Genomic DNA, 24,350 nt, shown 5'->3' with positions numbered 1-24,350 from the left:
TTACAGTTTAATATGTTACTATAGATCTTGCTCATATAGTATTCATTTTATTTGGAGGTCTTAAAAAGTCTTATATTTAAGCTTAAAAGTCCTGCAGAAACCCTGGAACAAGCACAAGTAAAGTTTTACAGCATTAGCAGCAGTAACTAGGTGGCGTGGTATAATTATAGGTCCATTTCAGACCAAAGAGCTTTGCTTTTTTTTCTAACAAGCTCTTTTACATTTTCTCATTGACAGTGATATTTGAAAGTAGTCAAAACGCCCATGAACTTTGCATAACCAGATTAGAAAAATACTTTTTGCTGACATATCGCCCACCCCTTCCTCTGTATCCATAGTCTTTGCTTTGATTAAGTCTTGCAGGTTTTGATATTTCGCACTATGTAATAATAGAATGAAGAACAGCAATGTCTCAGTGTTAGTCATCCTATTGTGCTCAATGTAATGTCTTTTTGGAAAAAAGTAATTTCCTGTGCTTTCAGCTGGCCTACTGTGTGGTGCAGTTTTTGGAAAAGGACAGCAGCCTCACTGAACCTGTAAGATTTACAACCTGGCAACTGCACCTTTGCTGTTTCCTCTCACTAATAATAACATTCCCTTTCTAGTTTTTCTGTTTGAATTCTCCTTCAAAGATGGCTTTCTCACAGCTGTTTGCCTTCTGTTTTAGGTTATTATGGGCCTGCTGAAGTTCTGGCCCAAGACCCACAGTCCTAAGGAGGTGATGTTTCTCAATGAGCTGGAGGAAATCTTGGATGTCATTGAGCCCTCAGAATTTGTTAAAGTCATGGAGCCTCTCTTTAGACAGCTGGCCAAGTGTGTATCAAGTCCACACTTCCAGGTATTACAGCACAATAGAAGTATTGATTCTCATTCTGGAACACTTCTCTGGAAGACTTATGCGATAAGATGCGATGAGATAAAATGATTATACTAGAATATATGCATGTGAAGTTTTGTAACAGTAATCTGTAATGGTCATATGTGTGCCAGGTTGCTGAAAGAGCATTGTATTACTGGAACAACGAGTACATCATGAGCCTGATCAGTGACAATGCCGCCAAGATCCTCCCCATCATGTTTCCCGCTCTCTACAAGAACTCCAAGAGCCACTGGAACAAGTACAGCCTCACTTGTTAATCAAAGTTCAATTCTGGAATTGTCACAACCTAATTTGTGACCCTAGACCACAAAACCTGTCATTTTTAATCTGAGAGCTGAATAAATAAGCTTTCTATTAATGTATGGTTTGTTAGGATAGGACAGTATTTGGTTGAGATACAACTATTTAAAAATCTGGAATCTGAAATATTCAGAAAATCACCTTTAAAGTTGTCCAAATGAAGTTCTTAGCAATGCATATTACCAATCAAAAAATAAGTTTTGATATATTTACGGTAGGAAATTCATGGAACATGATCTTAATATCCTAATGATTTTTGGCATAAAAAAAAAATGGATAATTTTGACCCATATCATGTATTTTTGGCTCTTGTTACAAATACACCCGTGCTACTTAAGACACATTTTAAGTCACATTTTTTTATTCAGACATATCGTATTCAAAACACTGAAAGACAAAAAGCATTCTGTTCAAATGTCTTGACTAATAGAGCTGTGTTTCTCCTCCTGCAGGACAATCCATGGGCTTATCTACAATGCTCTGAAGCTCTTTATGGAGATGAACCAGAAGCTGTTTGATGACTGCACTCAGCAGTACAAGGCTGAGAAGCAGAAGTGAGTGAATCAGGGGAGATATAAAGAATATTGGGGAGATTTTAAGATTTTATGATTGTTCTCAACTGTCTGGGAAGATCTTGTCAGTAGTTGTCATTTATTTTGCACGCTTACAAACAGATTTTACCTAGCAAGTTCTGGCAGCCATATGTACCCACATAGACGTTTTACGAGTGGTTCTCAGGCATATCCTAAACCCTCTTGTTTTCTTGTTCTCATTAGAGAGAAGTACAAACTTAAGGAGCGGGAAGAAATGTGGCATAAAATAGAGGAGCTAGCAAAACAGAACCCCCAGGTAAACACCCTCTGCTATGTACTGGCACTAGCAATCAAAAGTTTAAAGGAACACTTCATTTTTTTTGGAAATAGGCTCATTCTCCAACTCTCCCCGAGTTAATAAGTTGAGTTTTACCATTTTGAAATCCATTCAGCCGTTTTCCTGTTCTGGCGATATCACTTCTAGCATAGCTTAGCATAGATCATTGAATCCTATGAGACCAGTAGCATCGCGTTCAAAAATGACCAACGAGTTTTGATATTTGTCCTATTTAAAACTTGACTCTTCTGCAGTTATATCATGTACTAAGATCGGCGGAAAATGTAAAGATGCAATTTCCTAGGCCGATAAGATTAGGAACTACACTCTACAGTCAAGGAAGTTTGCTGCCGTAATATAGACGCAGCAGGCGCAGTAATATCACTCAACGCCTGAAATTAGTTCCCAGCTAGGTAACTTCCGACGAGGAACACTCTTTGTGCATGCAGTTGGTCACGTTGTGCTGCGATGTGCTGCGTGATATTACTGCGCCTGCTTCGGCCATGTTACGGCAGCAAACTTCCTTGACTATTACGCCGGAATGGGAGTGTAGTTCCTAATCTTATCGGCCTAGAAAATCGCTGCTTTACATTTTCCGCCGATCTTAGTACACGATATAACTACAGAAGAGTCAACTTTTAAATAGAACAAATACCGAAACTCGTTGGTCATTTTTGAACGCGATGCGATTGGTCTAATCGGGGTGAGTTGGAGAATTAGCCTATTTCCAAAAAAAGTGTGTTCCTTTAAGTTTGTTTTTAGTTTTTTTTATTGAAGAAATTCATACAGACAAATTCATACTTTTATTTAGATTAAACAAAAGGAAAAGCAAAGACTTTGACTTTGCAACATCGCAAATGATTTCTAATTCAAATAAATGTTGATCTTTTTAAACTATATTCATCAAATTAAAAAGAAAAGTTCTGAACTGAATCAAATGATTCATGATATGCCATTTGAAGTCCCGATCTAAATCAAATGATTTCGATCCAAGTCAAATAATTCGCGATCCACGCTCCGTGTCCTAAACTGAGACATTTATGCTGGATCCGCTCTGATTGATTCAAACTCGTGACTTCGATAATTTATTTTAAGCGATTCATTTTATCCAGAAGAGCCATTTATTTTTGAATTTCGGCATCATTTATAATGATTTTAAAAAGCACGTGGTGATGGGTGAAACAGAGCTTTTTGAAACTCTGAATCAGTTAAACCAATGCGTCACAAAATAATTAACTGTTTCGAAGTGCTCCAATTGGATCGTGTATCACGAATCATTTGATTCAGATCAGGACTTCAAACTGTGTATCATGAATCCTTTGATTCAGATCAGAACTTCGGAGCACATATCTCGAATCATTTGATTTGAATCATTTACTTTGCGAAGTGATTCACAAACGTGTTGCGAGCTGAATCAAATTATTTGCGATACGCGCTCCAAAGTTCCGATCCAAGTCAAATTATTCGCGATCCACGCTCCGAGTCCTAAACTGAAATTATTCAGATTGAGACTTTGGAGCATGGATTGCTAATCATTTGATTTAGATCAGAACTTTGAAGCAGGTTCGCAAATCTTTTGCTAAGGTGGTCTAAGGTAAAACGCTAATATCAATCAAATGTGTTTTGTCACAACGACAAGAAGCTAAGAATGACCTGATTTTAAAAAGGGATATTACTTTTAAAGATTAAAAAAATACCACTGGGTGGATTTTTATCATTTGTAGGGTGGTTGTGTGAACAAACTTCCAACACACATTAATGTTCAAACAACACGTAAAAGTGAGTTTTGCACCCGACGACCTCTTTAAGAAAATTGACCATGGTTTATCTATAGTAAAAGTGTGGTATACTTTGTAATACTTTATTAGTAATCCTTTGCATGTGCTTAACTTTATTTGTGCCATTTTGTTATATTGGTATATTTAAGTTTTTTTAACTTTTTTTTTTTTTTTTTGAATTTGAAAGAGAAGACATTGTTTGATAAGAGAGATCTCTCATTGAAGTCCTTAAAAATAAAAAAGTAGTGCTTGAAAAGTCATTTAGTCCCGGAATTAAATTGTCTGTCTGAAAACAGAAAACCGTTACTTTAAATTACTAAATAATAATATTTCACAATATTACTGTTTTTACAATATTTTTGATCAAACAAATGCAACCTCTATGAACATAAGAGATTCTTTGAATAACATTTAAAAAATCTTATTATTAATCTTAAATAATATTAATATTAATCTTAAAATGAATAATATTAAGAGTAGTTTTATCAGATGCTTCGCTATTGCTAGTGGTTTAGTTAGATTTACCTTTATTCCCAAAGCTTTGTGTGTAACTTAAACAGCTTGGTTCCCTTAATTACTGATAAGTATAAGGGAAAGCTTGTTTTCTTTCTTTCTCTTTTTTTAACAACGTAATTAGAATTAATTAACTCCAAACTACTCCTGACAAGTGTAATTACCACAACTCATCTCTCTGGAGTCACTAGTGTGCTGTGAGGGCAAACACAATAAGAGCCCTGAGTGTAATCAGATGTGATAAGAGATCCTGTGAATGTGTGTTTGTCAACTTCACATTTTGGATTTTCACAGAGTACAAAGATTCAGCTTCGGCCCGGTCTGCCTCAAGAGGAGGTGAGTCATTTATTTCTGTAAATGTAACAGTTATTATGCATTCATCTTACTCTTTGGGTTACTTTCATCTTTCCTACAAAGTTGTGTTGAGGTGTTAGGTGGGCGGTATGAACAAAATCCTATATGAGTAATTCAGTATCACAGTTTTTCTGGGAACTCAACATAAATGATTTCTATTTGAATAACCATACAGTTATGTCTATTTTTTTTTTAAATAATTCAGTAAATGAAATGCTTTGAAAGGTGTTTCATCTCCTCTTATCATGTTTTTCCTCATGGTATTATCATATTATATCATATTATCACATATATTTTTGGATGAGCCACATTCAAGGCCTTTATAAAACAGCTAATATACACACTTTTGACTGAACATTATATAAATTCTGGAATAAAGCAGCAAGTTGCTGTAAACAAAACATGACAGATGTATGTTTAGGTGTGAACTGATGACTTGTTTGTGTTTATGTGCAGTATATGATGTATAATGAAGTAGGGATGCCCCTGTACTCAATGGAGACAGAGACCCCTACGGCTGAGGACATCCAGCTGCTGAAGAAGACTGTGGAAACAGAAGCCTCACAGGTACAATCAAACACTTGTAGATTTTCACAGGAACAAAACTGTGGACTTACTTGCATTACCATGCAAGTCTTTTAGGGCTGTGAAACGATTAATGGTGATTAATTGCATCCAAAATGAAAGTTACCTGCTATATTTTGTGTGTACTATGTATATTTATTATGTGTATATATAAATACACACACATGCATGTACAGGTGCATTTCAATAAATTAGAATGTCGTAGAAAAGTTCATTTATTTCAGTAATTCAACTCAAATTATGAAACTCGTGTATTAAATAAATTCAGTGCACACAGACTGAAGTAGTTTAAGTCTTTGGTTCTTTTAATTGTGATGATTTGGCTCACATTTAACAAAAACCCACCAGCAGTTTCAAAGTGAAAGTTATATCCCAGACATCTAACAGCAATATTTCTAATTATAATTAGCCTACATAATTATTTAGGTAACACTTTATAATATAATGCTAAATTTAGATCGGAAACATCTGGTCACTTCTGGTTTGAACTTTCAGAGTCATAGGTTATTGATAGATAAATAGATAGTAAGAAAAAAACTACATTTGCAGCATTTTCTGCTGTGTTTTAGTGAAAGTAATTATCGTTTTGCTGCTCACCGTGATTCTGTTGTTAAAATAACCGTGTCATGGCGCCGGCGCGCATCCGGAGAGAGAGAGAAAGGGCACAGAGCTGAAAAGGGCTCCAAAAAAGTGCATTTGGTTTTAGATTAAATACCAGAGTATATAGCGCTAAAAGATATTTGCCAAAAACAACACTAAGCGCTTGTCATGTGATCTGCTCCGCTGTTTTGACGCGCTGCTCACTTAAGCTGTCCGCCTTTTAAATATCATTAATATAAGTATTTAAGGATAAAAGACTCAAATTGTTTTTAAGATATTCACGAGTCCTTTTCCTCGAGTCGAGTCTGGAGTCATTTTAGGTCAAGTCTGAAATCTATAAAAATGCGACTCAAGTCTGTCACTAACTCGAGTGCCCATCTCTAATATATTCTAAATTATATGCAAGTATAAATATACATACTTGTAAATATTTGTAGAAATATATGTATGTGTGTGTATTTGTGTATAGATAATAAATATGCATAGTGTACACACACACACACACACACACACACACACATACAGTGCCCTCCACTAATATTGGCACCCTTAGTAAATATGAGCAAAGGTGACTGAAAATAAATCTGCGTTGTTTATCCTTTAGATCTTTCATTCGGAAAAATTCACAAAATTCTAACCTTTCATTGAAGTAAAACAATAGAAAATGGGGGGGATATTATGAAATAAATGTTTTTCTCTAGTTCACGTTGGCCACAATTATTGGCACCCCTAAAAATTTGTCAAAGTAAAATATCTCTAAAGTATATTCCCATTAATATTATTATTATTTTAGCACACCAGGGTGGCTAGGAGTATAAAATTGTCCAGTCATGACTTTCTGTTCCACAGGATTATAAATATGAGGAACACAAAAGCCAAATTCCCGTAATCATCCATCACAAGGAGTAAAACCAAAGAATGTAATGAAATATGTTGAGCTTCACAAAATAGAAAGTGGCTGTAAGAAAAGAGCTAAAGCATTGAAAATCCCCAATCCCACCAGCAGGGCAATAATTGAGAAGTTCCATTCAACTAAAGATGTTACAAATCTGCCTAAAAGAGGATGTGTGTCTATATCATCCTAATACACGATAAGGAGGAGAGTTTGAGTGGCCAAAGACTCCAAGGATCACAGCTGGAGAATTGCAGAGATTAGTTGAGTCTTGGGGTCAGAAATGACCTCTGATCTCTTGTCAGGTGTTCTCCAAACTCATTAGACATTGTTGGAGAAAACTCAGAACTGTTATCTTGGGAAAAGGATGTTGCAATAATTGGGTGCCAATAATAGTGGCCAACGTGAACTAGAGAAAAACATTTATAATGAGATTTCACCTCTAGGTTCTATTGTTTTACTTCAATGACAGGTTAGAATTTTGTGATTTTTTATTTTTATTTTTTTATTAAAGATCAAAAGGATAAATTATGCAATTGATTTTTACATCGTTGTATTTTAAATTCCTCTTTTATATTTTTCTTTGTAACTATCCAGGTGGTTGTTACTCTGAGAGACTCTTAGAAACGTGTCAAAATGAACTGGGTTGCTCTGGGAAATTTCTGTCACCCATAGATTCAGTTGCACTGAAAAACAGTGCTGAAATCTATTACTTACTTCCCCTTATTCTTCAACGGGGAAGTAAGCTTATGTGCGAGACTTCCAGCTCATTATCTGCTTTAGGGAAATGATGAGTAGAATAACAATGTGCAGTAAATGGTGAAACTGTTTGCATTACAAACCAGTGTCTACATAATTAAGATAATACATTAAAATAATATAGTAAGACTGTGTGTATATATCAAATGCAGTATATTTAGGCTATATGTTCAGTTGTACACGTACACTTATTAATGTTATATAAGAAGTTATTTTTTTTAAATAGGTATTTTCTGCTCACCAAGCCTGCATTTATTTGATCCAAAGTACAGCAAAAACAGTAAACATTTTGAAATATTTTTACTATTTAAAGTAAGTGCTTTCTATTTGAATATATTTTAAAATGTAATTTATTCCTGTGATTTCAAAGCTGTATTTTTAGCATCATTACTCCAGTCACATGATCCTTCAGAAATCATTCTAATATTCCGATTTGCTGCTCAAAAAAACATGGTTGAAAATGTTGAAAAGGTCAGGTTTCTTAGATGAATAGAAGGTTCAAAAGAACAGCATTTATTTGAAAAAGAAATATTTTGTAACATTATAAATGCCTTTATCATTAATTTTGATCAATCTAAGGCAGGGGTTTTCAAACCTGTCCTGGAGCCTCCCCTGCCCTGCACATTTTGTATGTCTCCCTTATTAGGCACACCCAATTCAGGTCTTGCAGTGTCTACTAATGAGCTGATGATTTGAATCAGGTGTATTAGATGAGAGAGACAAGCAAAATGTGCAGGGCAGGGGAGGCTCCAGGACAGGTTTGAAAACCCCTGATTCTAAGGCATTCTTGCTAACTAAAAGTATTAATTTTTATAATTTCTATACAAATATACTGACTTAAAGCTTTGGAATGGTATAGTGTATAATAAATGCTGATCTTTAGATCTTTCTATTCATCAGAAAATCCTGAAAGAATGTACTCAGCTGTTTTAAATATTAATAATAATAATACAAAATATTTCTTGAACAGCAAATCAGAATATTAGAATGATTTCTGAAGGATCATGTGACACTGAAGACTAGGATGATGCTGAAAATGTAGCTTTGATCACAGGAATAAAATATATTTTAAAATATACTCAAATAGAAAGCAGTTATTTTCAATAGTAAAAATATTTCAAAATTTCTGCTGTACTTTGGATCAAATAAATGCAGGCTTGGTGAGCAGAGGAGACTTCTTTAAAACATTAAAAATCTTACTGTTCAAAAACTTTTGACTGGTAGTGTGTGCTAAGTGATGAAGTCAAAACACTTAATATAACTGTTTTTGTTTTGTTTGTTTTTTTAACAGGGGACGAAAGACATTAAGAAAGACAAGGTTTTGATGAGGCGAAAGTCCGAGCTGCCGCAGGACGTGTATACTATAAAAGCCCTGGAAGCTCACAAGCGATCGGAGGAGTACCTGACGGCCAACCAGGAAGCCCTCTGACCGGGAAGCACCGGCAACCTCCACCGCGCCTGAACTGTCCCTCTCGTCTTGGTCCAAAATTATCGCCTGCTGTAACACACCTCTCTATTCCTTCGCCTCTATCCATACTCTTCCCCCCCCCCCCCCCCCCTCGCTGTTGGAGAGCCCCGTCTGCGAAAAAATCCAGTGGAGAGCTCCCATGAACTCTGTCCCACCCCCTATGCGCACACACACACTTTCCAAAGTCTTCAAATCCATGGCTGCTGATCCTCACACTGAACAGAAGCTGTTAGAAAGCAGTGTGGGTCACAAATAATCAAAGTATGCTCTTGTTCCACATTTTATTTTGCCGTTTCCATTCGTCCGCATGTTCCCTATACCGTTTGTACCACTGCTTGAGAGCTTCTCCTGTATTCCAATCACAGGGCCACACTTACCTAAATGAATCATGAGATGGTGACCCTCAGCGTCAAACGGGAGAGCAATCAGGGTTTTTGATGTCATACAACAAAAAAAATCAGAGAAATGTGTTTTTTATTAAAGAAGCTTTGAATTACCATCTATTTTAGATCGATTTCAGATGCTGTCTTAGACGTACACCTGAGAGGGTGTAAAAAAAAGTTTCTCCATAGTGGCCCGGTGCTGTAAATGCTTCAGGTAGTCATCTGAAGAATTCACGGCCACATTAAGAGGCATAAGCTAAATAGTTGAACCTAATCCGTTTGCTGTTTTCCCAATGATTGTGTCAATGATCGTCAAAAAAAAACGAAGGGATATTTGTGTAAGCAATCATCTCTATATACACCACCAGCAGAGCGCTTGATAAATGCTGTAAAAGTAGCGGAAAAGACGAATGTGCTCTAAACGCATGGTCCACACTGCACTTATGTTCATATGCATCCATGTTTTATTTCATTTTAAGACTTATACCTCAAACAGATACCCATCCTTTTTTTTTTTTCTTTTCACCGCTTAGCGTCTTTTTTTGCTCTTTAGGTTTCTGTGATGTGTAAAAACTAGAAAAGAATGAAAACAAACTCCCGTCGAGCCTTTAAAAAGCAAACCGTTCAAAAACGGGAACCGTCTTGTCTGAGATTGTACGTCTTACTTTTGTCGTTGTTGTTTTTCACTTTAAAGCGCCTAAGCAATATTTTTTTTCAGGAATTAGATCCGTATGGAAAACATGCACCGGTCTAGTGTACGATCCAAGCGCGCTATACAATCCTCCAAATAGGACTATATACTTCAGAGGAAAGAAACTCGCTTATCTGTCCAGGCTTGATATATGGAAATCCGACAGCCTGATGTTGCGGTTGCTGTTGCAAATACTTGTGTACTGTATATTGTCATGTATATTGCTTATGATCGCGCCCTTGCCCACCCGGGATTCCCTCTTTCTCCCCCTTTTCGTTCATTTTGTTTCGTACGACTCCATTCTGATGCATGATGTCCCCTCTCTGTTGTAAAGGTCTGTCTCGTGAACTGTCACTTTGATCATTCCAATAGTGAGGGAACATTTACTCCTCCTAGCGGCTGCTGGACAATGCAACCGCTGCAGTTCACCCTGACGTCCACTTGCTGTGCATTTGAGCTGCTAGACTTCTTCCATCGCTTCAAACGTGTGCGTACCTTTCGACTATTAGTATGCAGTGCAATGGTGAAGTCTTGAAATCATTAGCCGTTTGAAGTGTACCGTCACCTCTGCCTTTCGGCGTACGGGAACGACTTGTCCGTGCAATCAAGAGCATGAATTGTCAACCTAGCTGCCTCTTCATCGACCAAAACATTCCAGAAACAATCGGAGGCAACTTCACTCTTGAACGCAGCATGCTTCCTTTCTCAACGCAGCTTTGACAGGCGGATGGATGGGGGCCAGTGTTCGGCTTGTCCGGCGGCGACACGAAAGCGAGGGAAATTGAGAAAGTATGGGTCTCTCCACACTCACCCCTTCCCTTTCCCTCCTCTCCCAGCCCTCCTTCCCAAGTCTGACACTAATCTTAAGCTGCTTTCCAGGTCATATGTACATATGTTGTACTTTAATTAGGTTGAGCATTACATAGTATGAAAGTCATATTTTGTACAGATGTTCATGTATGTACAGAACAAAAATAAAGAAACACAAAAGATTCGACGGCCAAGTTGTGTTGGATTCAAGGATCAGTCAAGTCATTGCACGGTTATCAGCTTTCATATCAATGGAGATGTATTACTTGAGATGCACCATTACATATCTATACTGTCATACAAAAGCAACCACTAAGTCTTTACAAAACAAAAGAACACACTGTATTGTTAATACAACTGGGTTGAATTCAGGAAAGTTTTTGCCTCAACTGGACACTTGCAAACTATTAGATTTCCAGTCCATAGTTTATATAAACCACAGCTTAAGTGATCAATGTGTCTGTTGATTTGTGAGATGAGCGAATGTCAGAAGCTCTGTTTGTTTTTGCAGTGTGAGATGAGGCTCTTGAAACGATTTCACTTGCGATCCAGTCTCAGGCCTGCAGAGCTTTCTCTGGACTGAAGCGTCTGCTGGACCATGTCCTTCCACTGGTCGTCAGAGATTTCCTGAGCCCAGGCAGGAATCCCTAGTGTTGGCAAATTTACAGCAGCCATGGTCCTTTTTACCAGCTCCACGTGATCTGTGAACACAAACGGCAAAATATTAGATATACCTTAAATATATATTGCCAGTATATTTATTTTATAATGCTAACATTAATGCTACAGTTGAGGTCAAAAGTTTACATACACGTTGCAGAATCTGCAAAAAGAGGGATCTTACAAAATGCATGTTTTTTTTATTTTTTTTTATTTAGTACTGACCTGAATAAGATATTTCACATAAAAGACATTTACATATAGTCCACAAGAGTAAATAATAAGTTTACAGAAACTTGATTCTTAATACTGTGTTGTTACCTGAATGATCCACAGCTGTGTGTTTGTGTTTTTCTTGTTTAGTGATAGTTGTTCATGAGTCCCTTGTTTGTCCTGAACAGTTAAACTGCCTGCTGTTCTTCAGAAAAATCCTTCAGGTCCCACAAACTCTTTGCTTTTTCAGCATTTTTGTGTATTTGAACTCTTTCCAACAATGACTGTATGATTTTAAGGACAAACGACGGACTCGTATGCAACTATTACAGAAGGCTTAAATGCTTACTGATGCTTCTGAAGGAAAAACTATGCATTAACAGCCAGGGATGTAAACTTTTAAACAGAATAAAGATGTGTACATTTTTCTTGTTGCTATATGGGTCATTCTACAGAACTGCTGTCCCACAACCAAAAAAAAAACACATTTAAAAAGCATTTAAGTATTCAAATCTTAGATTTTTACTAAGATGCTTTTATTATCTATTGAAACCCTCAATAATATTTAAAACATTCAATTGGGGGGTGGCTGTCCCAAACCCTAACCCCTAAATTTCAACTTATGAAAATATAAAAAATATTTTTTTGCATTTTATTCTATTGTTTTTAAAAATATCCTTTTGATATTATAAAAAAAGTGAAGTTAAAAATAAATATTTTATTTCCTTTGTAAATTATGAAACTGAGACTGATTTTAACTACACCTCTATGTTTATGATCACAAAACATTAATGTGTCACTGTCTCGTACACTATATTGTCAAAAGTATTGGGACACCCCGTTCTAATGAACAGGTTTGACTACTGTAGTCATTTCTATGAGTACAAATCCTAATGTTTACGCATCGCATATAATGATATTCTAGGGGATTGTGTTCTTCTAATTTTATAGAAGTCTGGCCTGCAGAAAGCAAAGTCCTAATCCCAGTTGAACATCTCTGGAGTGACTTTAAATGCAGACTTTGAGCCAAAAACTCATCACCAAACACCAATGACTTGTACAGTGGGTACAGCCATTTTTGACACTTTCAAAACTGTTGCAACAGAGATGGAAATACAATTTAATAAATACATGAATTGTTTCCATCTTTGCTGCCACAGTTTTGGAAGTACCTTTTTCTGTTCTAAAGAAGGGGGTCTGCATTTAAAGTCACGCCACAGGCGTTAAGCTGTTATTAGGACTTTGCTTTCTGCAGACCAGTCAAGTTCTTCCACACTGACTGAATCAATCATTTCCTTTTGAACCTTGCCTTATTCACAAAGGCATTGTCATGTTAGAATTGAAGAGGGTCCTGTCCAAACTGTTGCTGTAAAATTAGAAGAACACAATCCCCTAGAATATCATTATATGCTTAAACATTAAGATTTGTACTCATGGAAATGACTAAAGTAGTCAAACCTGTTGGGGGTGTCCCAATACTATTGGCAATATAGTGTATCTACATTACCTCATTTTGGGGAAAATGTGTGTAACTTTAAGGAACGTTTCCGTAGTGATATCTTTAATTTTTTTGAGTATCATCCCATAAAATTGCCACTACTGTAACGGTCATGACCGAACACGTAATTCTTTATTTGAGGGAAATAAACAGAATTTTAGTAGTTATACAAATTTTTAATGTTTTAGTATGTGGGTTAAAATTCTGTAATGTGATGTGATTGCTACCAAAATATTACTGTCACTACTGAAACATGGGATGATTTGTCAAAAATAAAGTATACTGAATTATCCACTAAGGTGTTAAGACAGTGTTTGGTTCAATGTATGTTTGGTTCAATGTAGTTTGAAAGCAGTATGATCAACTTTTTGCCTTTTGCAAAAACAAATTGCATTCAAAATACAACAAATCTCATGAATCACACTTGAAATATTGTTAAAATTGTAATTCTTGATTTACCTCTGAAAACATTTTAATAAAAGGGAAAAATATATATTTACAAGGTAGATAGGGCAATATAACCATTCTTATTCAATTATTATTGCTGCGTTTCAGTAGTGACATATTTGGGGAAAAGACAAATACTCCAAAACTTGAATACAATATGAGAATTAACTGCACGATTACTAGAAATGTGTACCTTGGATATTATACAATTTGCATGCACACAAAATCTGTGTAAAAAGACTTTTTTCCCAAAATGTTTCCACCTGTGTCTTTGCACCAATTCTGTGGAATGGCCCATACTGAGAAACACCTAATGTAACAATTTGTGCCACAAATGTTAAGTCTGTTCTCACCTGCATCCATGGGAATAGAGGCAAAACTTCTACGGGCAGCAGCTCCTTCAGGATCATCCTCTTCATCGCTGTCAGGAGGAGGAGGCTGGGGCAGGAACAAACCCATGGCCTGCAAAACGTTCAGAAATGTGATGAAAGCATTTCCTGAGTAAACCAACACTAGTCCACAATGGCTAACCAGAAAAAAAAATGGGGTGAAGAAGACTGCCTCCCTGTACCTCTATTCTGTCCTGGACGTCCTGAAGCTGCTCTGCGGTGGTTTCCTCATCCCCAGTCTCTGTGTGAGAGCCGTTCGTCCCGTCTGGGTCTTGATTCAAAGGCTGGTAGTAATATCCAGCATTGCCCTCGTCCTCGTCTGCAACGCCTGCTTCATCCTCCTCCTCCTCCATGTCCTCTCCGCTCCACTCCTCCGGCACAGCGGTGTCTAAAGGCCGGTCCTGCACCACATCATCCTCGGAGTTCGGTAAGATTCTCTCTGGACCCATCTCTCGGGCCCTCGCCACTTCCATTCAAGAACGGCTAACAGAAAAGCAAGCATGCGAGACTCTTTCATTTCGACGGAAAGATTGGTAGCTGTGAAAACACTGCCCGCCTCTTGACATGTTGATATGTAACGTTATGTTGTATAGAGTAAACATTCACCTGTCAAAGGTATTTTAGGCTTAAGCTATACAATCCTGTTTGGTCATATGATATAACTAACGTTACATTTACAATTCCAGGGTAATGAATAACGAACACGACTGTTAACCATACAAAGAAACCTTATGAAAATGATCTCTGATTATTTTCTCTTACCTGTTTCTTCTGTCGAACTCTTTTATCCAAATGTTTTTAGCAGATGTATCTGTATCTGGAAAGCTATTATTTGCTTCCGGTACTGCGCACAAGCACAACTGCGCATTGATTGCGTCACGATACATGGACAAGCTAAGCGATTAAGTAATAAAAAAAAAAAGAAAACGTACCTGTACTTTATTTAAATGGACTTGACATTAATAGTAAAAAGTTTACAAACAAATTTATTAGATTATTATTTTATAAAATACAGCTTTTCTGAAATGTTTGCTTCACAGATATTGTGCAGAAAAAAGCTTGGTTTCTCCCATTTCGATTTTGCATAATTAATAAACTCAAGGAATTACATTTGAAAATCCTATATAATATTTATGTGAGTAATTATACTTTTGTCAAAATTCATGTTTTGCTATGAAAAATTGCTATAATTCAAAAAAGTTTTGGCAAGATTTATCGTTGTACGTCCAAGAGAAAACGATGTTTTTATATATATTTAGCAATCAAAAAGTAACTTTAACTTAAAAAAAAAATATATAATATATATATATATATATATATATATAATTTTATTTGGAAAATGCCATATTCATAAAAGTAGAAGAAATAATTATATACGTGGTTTAAAAGTTTTTGATTGTTTTTCATTCATATATGGATTCACTCCAATGCTTCGATAGTAAAACATGTGAAGATACAACTGTATTTGCGAGTTGATTGAAAAGTGAAATTATATATGCTGTCATTTGAAATATTGGCATTTGATTGTATTTTTTTATATTTATATCTAAAATGTAAATTGTAAACCCGATTGTTTTTGTTTATTTGTATTTATTTTATTTTATTTTATTTGGATGTCTTGTTATAATTGTATATATTTTGTTGTAGTTTGTAATAAATAATAATAATAATAATAATAAAAAAGTTATAAAGAAAAAAAATTAAATGGAAAAAACTAAAACACTTCATTTTTGATGATTGATGAATCATTTTTGAGTCTATTTACAAATGTGATTTAACTTCAATACTGTGTTTTTTTTATGTTTGTGTACGTGAATAATTGAAAATAAAAATAAAATGTATTTTTTTCTGCCATTGTTGTTGTATCATGAGATCTGAATGTTTTCTCTGTTCATGTATTGTATACTTTCATAAATACATTTATAAAGTAACAAAAATACAATTTAAACAAACAAAATAAAATCCTTTCAGTAGAAAAAATGTAAATTCTCTCTCTCTTTCTCTCTCTCTCTCTCTCTCTCTCTCTCTCTCTCTCTCTCTCTCTCTCTCTCTCTCTCTCTCTCTCTCTCTCTCTCTCTCTCTCTCTCTCTCTCTCTCTCTCTCTCTCTCTAGACAACCAGTCTTGTTTATTTGATGTGCTTAGATCTCAATTAATAAATGCCACTAATTTGAAATATGTAGGCATTCGTTTTCATTTAGAAGTCGTGTATGTGTATTTCATTTTAAACTTTATAATTTTATTTAGTAAATTGAATATACACTACCAGTCAAAGGTTTTTAAACCGTAAGATTAAAAAAAAAAAAAATTTAGGAAGTCTTATCTGCTCACCAAGTACAGCAAAAACAGTAACATTTTAAACATTTTTAAAATGTTTTAATATTTAAAAAAACTATTTTCTATTTGAATATATTTAAATCTATATATATTTCAAAGCAGAATTTTTAGCATCATTACTCTCAAATGATCTTTTAGAAATTATTCTAATATTCTGATTTCCTCATAAACATTTACTATTATATTATGTTTAACAGCTGTGTATAATTTTCCAGTTTTTTTTATATAAATAGAAAGTTTAGAAAAACAGGGTTGTAAAATAGAAATCTTTTGTAACATTATAAACTTTTGATCAATTAAAAGCATCCTTTCTAAATAAAAGTGTTAATTTCTATAATTTATCTATAATATGGTGTAAAGAGCAGCAAATGTGAGCAGCAAATCGGCATATTAAAATGATTTCTGAAGGATCATGTGACAGTGAAGACTGCAGTAATGATGCTGAAAATTCAGCTTTGATCACAGGAATAAATTACATTTTAAAATATATTCAAATAGAAAACAGTTATTTTAAATAGTAGAAATGTTTCGCAATACTACTTTTGCTGTATTTTTAAAACTAAAAAATTACTAACGAGTAAAGATTGGGAATTTATTTATTTGCTGATTTATTTTAACTTAGCCAATGTAAGTTCTATTTATTTATTTTTTTATAACTGTAACCTATAGACATTTTTTCTATTTATTCTTCAATGAATAAACTGTGGTCGAATAATTACAGAATTTTGAGTAAATAATAAAAATAATATGAAAACATTTTTGTCGTGAATGTCGCCACGCGGTGGCGTATCTCCATGTGCGTTCGCGCGGGAAATGAACTGCAGGTTGTCTTTATTTTTTTCCGGTGAAAGCTGTGAGTTCCTGTCTTGGAAAATCAAAATACGAGGAGGACATTTGCAAAATATGAACATATATTTTTGTGGAAGCATCCGCGGAGGGAGACAGGACGTGAATGTCTACCAGAGAATAGTGAAGAAGTTGCAGCTGTATGGCAAGGTTTTGACAGAACATGTCAGCTATGACAGTCTGTCCGAAAAGGGTGATTCACTTTTACTCTCTTTCTCAAAGTTGCGCAACCTTTTATTATAGAACTTATATTTGGAAGTAGCATTGTTTGGTGTGTGAACAACTGCAAGGAATCACATAACAGTTAGTCCTAATAAACGATTGCAAGTCAGTACTAAACATACAGTATATGTTCTTGGTCCAGGTGAAGATGCGGTTTTGGATGGAGATAAAGCCATTCATGATCGAGATGTGGAGTGGCTGGTGATGTCTGATGGTGAGAGATCATGTGACATGTTTATACTTCATTGCATGTTTATATTTTACAAAACGAAATTTCAAGTTAATAAATGAAATGAATGAGATTCTTCTGGATGCCTGTGTGAACTTGAAAACTGACTTCTCTTCATATATCCACTGAAGTCACTGAAACCTCATATGAAAAGTTAGTTAGTTGATATTTTGTTATTCATCGCTGTAATATTAATTATTAATTGTGACTTTAGTGTCTTAAGTATTTTATGGGCCCACTGTAGCATATTAAATTTACCATTGTGAGATTTTATTAATGTAGAGGCAAAGTGCATTAATAATAAACCCTGTAAAAACTGTAAAAAATGTATTAAATTTACTATTTAAAATAACTGCTTTCTATTTGAATATATTTCAAAATGTAGTTTATTCCTGTGATTTCAAAGCTGAATTTTTAGCATCATTACTCTGGTAACATGATCCTTCAGAAATCATTCTAATATTCTGATTTGCTGCTCAAAAACATTTATGATGTTGAATTTTTTCAGGTTTCTTTGATGAATGGAAATAAATAGAAATCTTTTGTAACATTATAAAAATAAAGTAAAGTCACGCTATCATCACTATAGTCACTAAAACCCCATATGAAAAGTTAATAACTGATATTTTGTTATTAATCGCTGTAATATAATTTTTTAATTGTGATTTTAGCGTCTAAGTACTTTATGGGGCCACTGTAGCATATTAAATTTACCATTGTGAGATAAATATTTTATTAATGTAACGAGGCAAAGTGCATTAATAAGAAACCCTGTAAAAACTGTACAAAATTGAAATATTTTTACTATTTAAAATAACTGCTTTCTATTTGAATATATTATAAAATGTAATTTATTTCTGTATTTGAAGCTGAAATTTTAGCATCTAATTTCCAGTCACATGATCCTTCAGAAATCATTGCAATATTCTGATTTGATGCTCAAAAACATTTATGTTGAAAACAGCTTAGTAGATTTTTGAAAAAAAAAGGAGAAAGAAATAGAAATCTTTTATAACATTATAAATGTCTTTACCATCACTTTTGATCATGTGACACTGAAGACTGGAGTAATGATGCTGAAAATGTAGCTTTGATCACAGGAATAAATTACATTTTAAAATATATTCAAATAGAAAGCAGTTATTTAAAAAAAAATATAAATATTTTTTGCGTTACTTTGGATCAAATAAATGCAGGCTTGGTGAGCAGGAGAGACTTCTTTAAAAACATTAAAAATCTTACTGTTCAAAAACTTTGTGAAAAGTTTGTAAACCTTTTAGAATTTTCTATATTTCTGCATAAATATAACCCAAAACATCATCAAATTTTCACACAAGCCCTGAAAGTAGACAAAGAGAATCTAACCAAACAAAGGAGACAAAAGTATTTACTTTGTCATTTATTTATTGAAAATAAAAAAAGATCCGGTGTTACATGTTCCTGAGTAGGGCTGGGCGATTAATCGAAAAATAATCGAAATCGACATTCAGAACCTATAATCGTTAAAATTTTTCCAGGAAGATTATTTCAATTACTTTCCCTTTAAAAAACACTAGCGCTCCGTTCCGTTATTCCGCCGACATGTCGATGGAGAGCTTAAACAGTATTTATACAGTAAAAAGTATTTACAGGATATACAAGGGTAATTTTATTTAGAGGAGATAGTGCTTATTTTCTACTTTTAATATGAAAAACATTGAAAATTATTTATTTTGTTTCCAATAGTGCAAGTTATTTATTTTCACTAATTTAAGAAAAATGTGACTTTTCGTTTTAAGCAATGCTTGCTTTAATTTCAGTTGTTCAACACTGATGTTCAATTAATAATCAGATCGTAGATAGTGTGTTTCCTTCAATTATTTTAAAATCAAGTAATGCACCCTTCATCCAAAAATCTCTCGCTTGTAATATGTGAACATATTTACTGTACAAAACTTGTCAGTGAACTATGAGGGCAAAAAAATATTATATAAATATAATTAAATATAATTTTATTAATAAATAAAATAATCGTTCATTAATCGTAATCGGGTTAAAATGTTCAATTAATCGAGATTTTGATTCTAAGCCAAATTGCCCAGCCCTATTCCTGAGTGGCATTTCAATATCTTGTGTGACTCCCTTTTACAGCAATAACTGCAGATACATGTTTCTTGTTACTGCTGATCAGTCCTGCACAACAACTTGTAGAACTTTTATCCAATTTCCTTAGTACAGAATGGCTGGCTTTAGGTCCTTCCACAGCATTTCAATTGGTTAAAGATCTGGACTTTGACTGGGCCATTCTGAAACATTAACTTTGTTCTTCTTTAACCATTCATTGTGCTTGGGGTTGTTGTCGTGCTGCGTGACCCATTTTCTCTTGAGACTCAGTTCTTGCACAGATATCCTGTTATTTTCCTTTAGAATTTGCTTGTAAAATTCAGAATTCATTGTTCCACCAATGATGGCAAGCTGTCCTGGCCCAGATGCAGCAAAACAGGCCCAAACTATGATAAAACCACCACCACGTTTCACAGATGGGATACGCTTCTTAAGATGTTGTTTTCTCCAAACATAAAGTTTTATTTTGGTCTTATCCATCTACAAAACCTTTCTGCGATAGCCCTCTGGCTTGTTCATATGATCTTTATCAAACTTCACATGGGCAGCAATGTTCTTTTTGCAGAGCTGTGGCTTTCTCTTTGTAGCTCTGCTGTGCACACCATGGTCATTCAGTGTTCTCCTGATGGAGGACTCATTAACTTTAAACATTAGCCAATGTGAGAAAGGCCTTTAGTTGCGTAGAAGTTACCCTGGGGTCCTTTGCAACCTCGTGGACTATTACAGTCTTGCGTTTGTAGTGATCTTTGGTGGCGGACCACTCCTAGGGAGGATAACAGTGGTCTTGAATGTCCTCCATTTGTACACAATCTGTCTGATTTGTGGAGTCCAAGCACTTTAGAGATGGTTTTGTTTCTTTTTCCAGCTTGATGAGCTTTTTGAGGTCCTCAGAGATCTCCTTTGTTCATGCCATCATTCACTTCCACAAACATTATCAGACTGTTCACTGACACCTCATAGTCATCCTGTTGATTGCACTATAAACACCTCTGAACAGATGGACTCTTAATTTTACCTTCAAATTAACTGCTATAATATGAGATCATTTTCCAGAAGAAATAAATGACTGCTTACCTTACCATTCAAGATGTAGGTGACTTTGTTTCTTCAGTAGAACACAAACAAAGATTTTTAACTCAAACCGTTGCAGTCTGTCAGTCATATTAATGGCATTCAATGGGACCCACGGCTTTGAGAGTCTAAAAAACATACACAGACAAAACCAACGTAAACCCTGCGGCAACCAAGTTTTTTTTTTTTTTTTATTAGAAATGACACAGATGTCTCCCAGAAGATAATAAGACAATGTACAAGAGGCATCATTGTGAAAAAAAATTATTACTTATCTTTTATTTACATTTGAACAAAAAGTGTATTGTCCAAAATCATTTGGGTCGTTGTCGAGCTGAAATGTCCACTGGTGCCCAAGGCCAAGTTTCTCTGCAGACTGCCTGATGTTGTTGTTGAGAATTTTGATGTATTGCTCCTTTTTCATGGTGCCGTTTACTGTGATTAGGTTTCTTGGTCCACCGGCTGAAAAACACCCCCAAAACATTAGATTCCCACCACCATGTTTGACAGTGGGGATGGTGTTCTTAGGGTTGAAGGCTTCTCCTTTTTAATGCCAAATGAAGGCTACATCATTGTGGCCAAACAATTCAATTTTTGTTTCATCTGACCATAAAACAGAGGACCAGAAGTCTTCTTCTTTGTCCAGATGAGCATTTGCAAAGGCCAAGTGGGTTTTTGTGTGCCTTATCTGGAGATGTGGTGTCTTCCTTGGTCTGTATCCGCAGAACCCAGCGGTGTGCAGTAGTGATGCGCGGGTCGTCTCATAACCCGCGGGCCCCGCGGGTAACCCGCGGGTCGGGTTGGGGCGGGTAAAGAAACTGTCACTTTATTTGCGGGGCGGGTTGGGGCGGGTCATTAAATACAAAATAAAATAAAAAAATCAATGTATGTTGCGTGCAATTCCCTATAGCCTATATTACATATTTGGGCATATCTATTTTCATATTTTATTAAGTTCTTTAATAAGGTTATCAACACGTCACGAAAGCGCCAAGCAGCTCCCGCTGCCAGCCACAAGCGCATCAAGCGAACGCTCATTCGGCTCTGCAGGCCTGGTGCTATGCGTATTTAAATCTCCTCTGATGCGCATTATCCTGCATTAGCCAAAATCATGACAGTCAACCACATCCAGTCATATGTGAATGAATGTAAATATTCGCTAAAAACACACAATAAAGACAGCAATGATGTAGTCAGGACTGTGGCGCCGGCTTGCTTTGAAATGTATTTGGTGATTGCGCCCGCTGCGTCTCCTGCACCCTAGTCATTTTAAACAGTACATAATAACGAAAACAATATCTTACAAATAAAAAGAAGCAGATTTTCATGATCAGAACTTCCTTAAACCAGTGAACCTTTAAACCTTTCAGTCCAAGGATCCAGTAAACGAATGCGTTCAAACAGAAAGTTCAAAACGATATTCATAAATGAAGCATATATACCCACATTTCTTCCGGCACCACTAACGTTACACCACTGATTATCTTGTTATTAATATGATTTGATTTATGGTTCATATTCATAATCGTACAGTATTGTTGCCAGTTTAAAGGGCGAAAAGCACTTTCGGTTTTCATTTGCATTACAATGCATAGTATGTCTATTTATTTGTCGCGGGTGCGGGGCGGGGCGGGTTGTAAAAATAGACACAGTACTGCGGGGCGGGCTGGGGCGGGCTGGGGCGGGCCAAATAATTTCATAATTGCGGGACCCGCGGGTTGAAAAAAACCCCGACCCGCGCATCACTAGTGTGCAGTGTCCATTGGACTGCCTGCCTTGAGATGTTGCCACCAGCAGAGCCCAGATTCATCAGGATGGCCTTGGTGGAGATCCTTGGATTCTTTTTTATCTCTCTCACTATCCTCCTGGCCAGCACAGGTGTCACTTTTGGCTTCTGACCATGTCCTCTGAGATTTTTCACAGTGCAGAACATCTTGTATTTTGTAATAATACTTTGCACTGTAGCCACTGGAACTTCAAAACATTTAGATATGGTCTTATAGCCCTTTCCTGACTTGTGAGCAGCCACAATGCGCAGCCGCAGGTCCTCAGTGAGCTCCTTTGTCTTAGCCATGGCTGTCCACAAACCAACAGCAAAGGGCTTCTGTTTTTCACCTGTTGAGTTGATTAAAACAGCTGTTCCCAGTGAATCAGGCTAATTAGGATGCTTTAGAACAGCTTGGACTATTTGGAATGGTATAGAACTTTGGATTTTCCCATAGACTGTGACAGTTTGCAAAGGGTATGAATAATTTTGGATATGCCACTTTTTGTACAAATGTAAATAAAAGCTCAGAAATATTTGTTTCCACAATGATGCCTCTTGAACATCGTCTTATTATCTTTTGGGAGAAGCCCGTGTCATTTCTGGAAAAAAACTTGCTGGTTGAATAAAAGTAACTTTAAGTCAGAATTTGCCAGGTGTATGAATAATTTCGGGCTTGACTGTATACATATAACAACGGTTTAGTGTACTTTTGGACAAAATCTAAAAAAAAAAAACATTTTATACAAGTGTTTTATGATACTTGTTCCATATAGCAAGGCGCTCATACAAGTGAGTGAATGAATGTATGAATAAATCAAAATTTTCTGTAAAATTATGTACGAAGAATCAAGTATTATACATATATTATACATATTAAAAGTTATTCTTAAATTTACATTATAAAAGAAAAACCCACATGTACCACAACCTGAAGAAGGATATATTTACAATTACAGTATATTAAAAGGTCTTTATCATTAACCATGTTCTCTGTTCCTCCTAACTGTCTTAATTCTGTGATGTTATATCAGGCTCCATCATCGTCTCAGTAATTCAGTGCAGTTTTCTGTCTCTGTCTCAGTGATAGTAGCAGAGGTGACGCAGCCGTCTTTAGGAGTCGGTTATGAGCTCGGCCGAGCTGTGGCAATGAACAAGAGGGTTCTCTGCCTCTTCAGGCCTTCTTCTGGAAAAGGTATTAAACTTTGTACCAGATCAAACGTGACCCTGGTTTTATAATAATAATAGGTTTTATGAGATTCACCCATCTGTTAAAATAGATATTCACAAAGATATTTTTCATCCCCCACCCTCCAGTGCTGTCCGCCATGATCAGAGGGGCATCCAAAAACTCGCTCTTCCAAGTCCAGGACTACACAGAGGATGAAGTCGAGAGCATCTTAGAGAAATATTTTGATGCTATCAAGAACTGATGAACACATTACAACAAATCATAACAGATAAGCACAACTTTTATGTGCTGCTCCTCTAATTTTAAAACAGTAGGACAATCTTCCTTTGATGGGCGTGAGCATTTTACATTACAAATTGAGTGGAAATGTAAATTAAGAGGTGTTTTGTTACTTAAATGTTAATAAATCTGTTTCAGGTGAACACTGTTGTTACATTGGGTCTTATGCTGTAAACAAATGGGTGGGACATTAATATCACACAGGGATATCCACAAAC

The 24,350-nt window shown here is 35.6% G+C and overlaps 3 protein-coding genes across 3 annotated transcripts in view; 2 read left to right on the top strand and 1 right to left on the bottom strand.

The window, feature by feature from the left end:
- ppp2r5d (protein phosphatase 2, regulatory subunit B', delta) overlaps positions 1 to 11,065 on the top strand; it is a 58,005-nt gene extending 46,940 nt beyond the window's left edge. The window contains exons 10-17 of the mRNA XM_073834242.1: positions 483 to 536; positions 668 to 838; positions 991 to 1,118; positions 1,633 to 1,734; positions 1,957 to 2,029; positions 4,636 to 4,677; positions 5,152 to 5,262; positions 8,823 to 11,065. Coding sequence (XP_073690343.1) covers positions 483 to 536; positions 668 to 838; positions 991 to 1,118; positions 1,633 to 1,734; positions 1,957 to 2,029; positions 4,636 to 4,677; positions 5,152 to 5,262; positions 8,823 to 8,960 — 819 coding nt within the window. The 3' untranslated portion in view covers positions 8,961 to 11,065. The remainder of the gene's footprint in view (positions 1 to 482; positions 537 to 667; positions 839 to 990; positions 1,119 to 1,632; positions 1,735 to 1,956; positions 2,030 to 4,635; positions 4,678 to 5,151; positions 5,263 to 8,822) is intronic.
- mea1 (male-enhanced antigen 1) lies at positions 10,937 to 14,945 on the bottom strand. Its single transcript, XM_073834243.1, has 4 exons — positions 14,853 to 14,945; positions 14,273 to 14,573; positions 14,055 to 14,163; positions 10,937 to 11,584 (listed from the first exon to the last, which is right to left on the bottom strand). The coding sequence occupies exons 2-4, from the start codon at positions 14,561 to 14,563 to the stop codon at positions 11,421 to 11,423; spliced, it is 564 nt and encodes a 187-aa protein (XP_073690344.1). The 5' UTR covers positions 14,564 to 14,573; positions 14,853 to 14,945; the 3' UTR covers positions 10,937 to 11,420.
- A 2,294-nt stretch (positions 14,946 to 17,239) lies between these two features.
- On the top strand, positions 17,240 to 24,275 carry dnph1 (2'-deoxynucleoside 5'-phosphate N-hydrolase 1). The gene is made up of 4 exons (XM_073835198.1): positions 17,240 to 17,464; positions 17,636 to 17,707; positions 23,746 to 23,856; positions 23,979 to 24,275. The coding sequence occupies exons 1-4, from the start codon at positions 17,329 to 17,331 to the stop codon at positions 24,092 to 24,094; spliced, it is 435 nt and encodes a 144-aa protein (XP_073691299.1). The 5' UTR covers positions 17,240 to 17,328; the 3' UTR covers positions 24,095 to 24,275.
- The last annotated feature ends 75 nt before the right edge of the window (positions 24,276 to 24,350 follow it).

The sequence above is a fragment of the Garra rufa genome, chromosome 2, assembly GCF_049309525.1.
Source record: "Garra rufa chromosome 2, GarRuf1.0, whole genome shotgun sequence".
In the NCBI taxonomy this organism is placed as follows: Eukaryota; Metazoa; Chordata; class Actinopteri; order Cypriniformes; family Cyprinidae; genus Garra; species Garra rufa.
The sequence above is the reverse complement of the archived record's forward strand: the minus strand, read 5'-3'. Positions and strand labels throughout refer to the sequence as shown.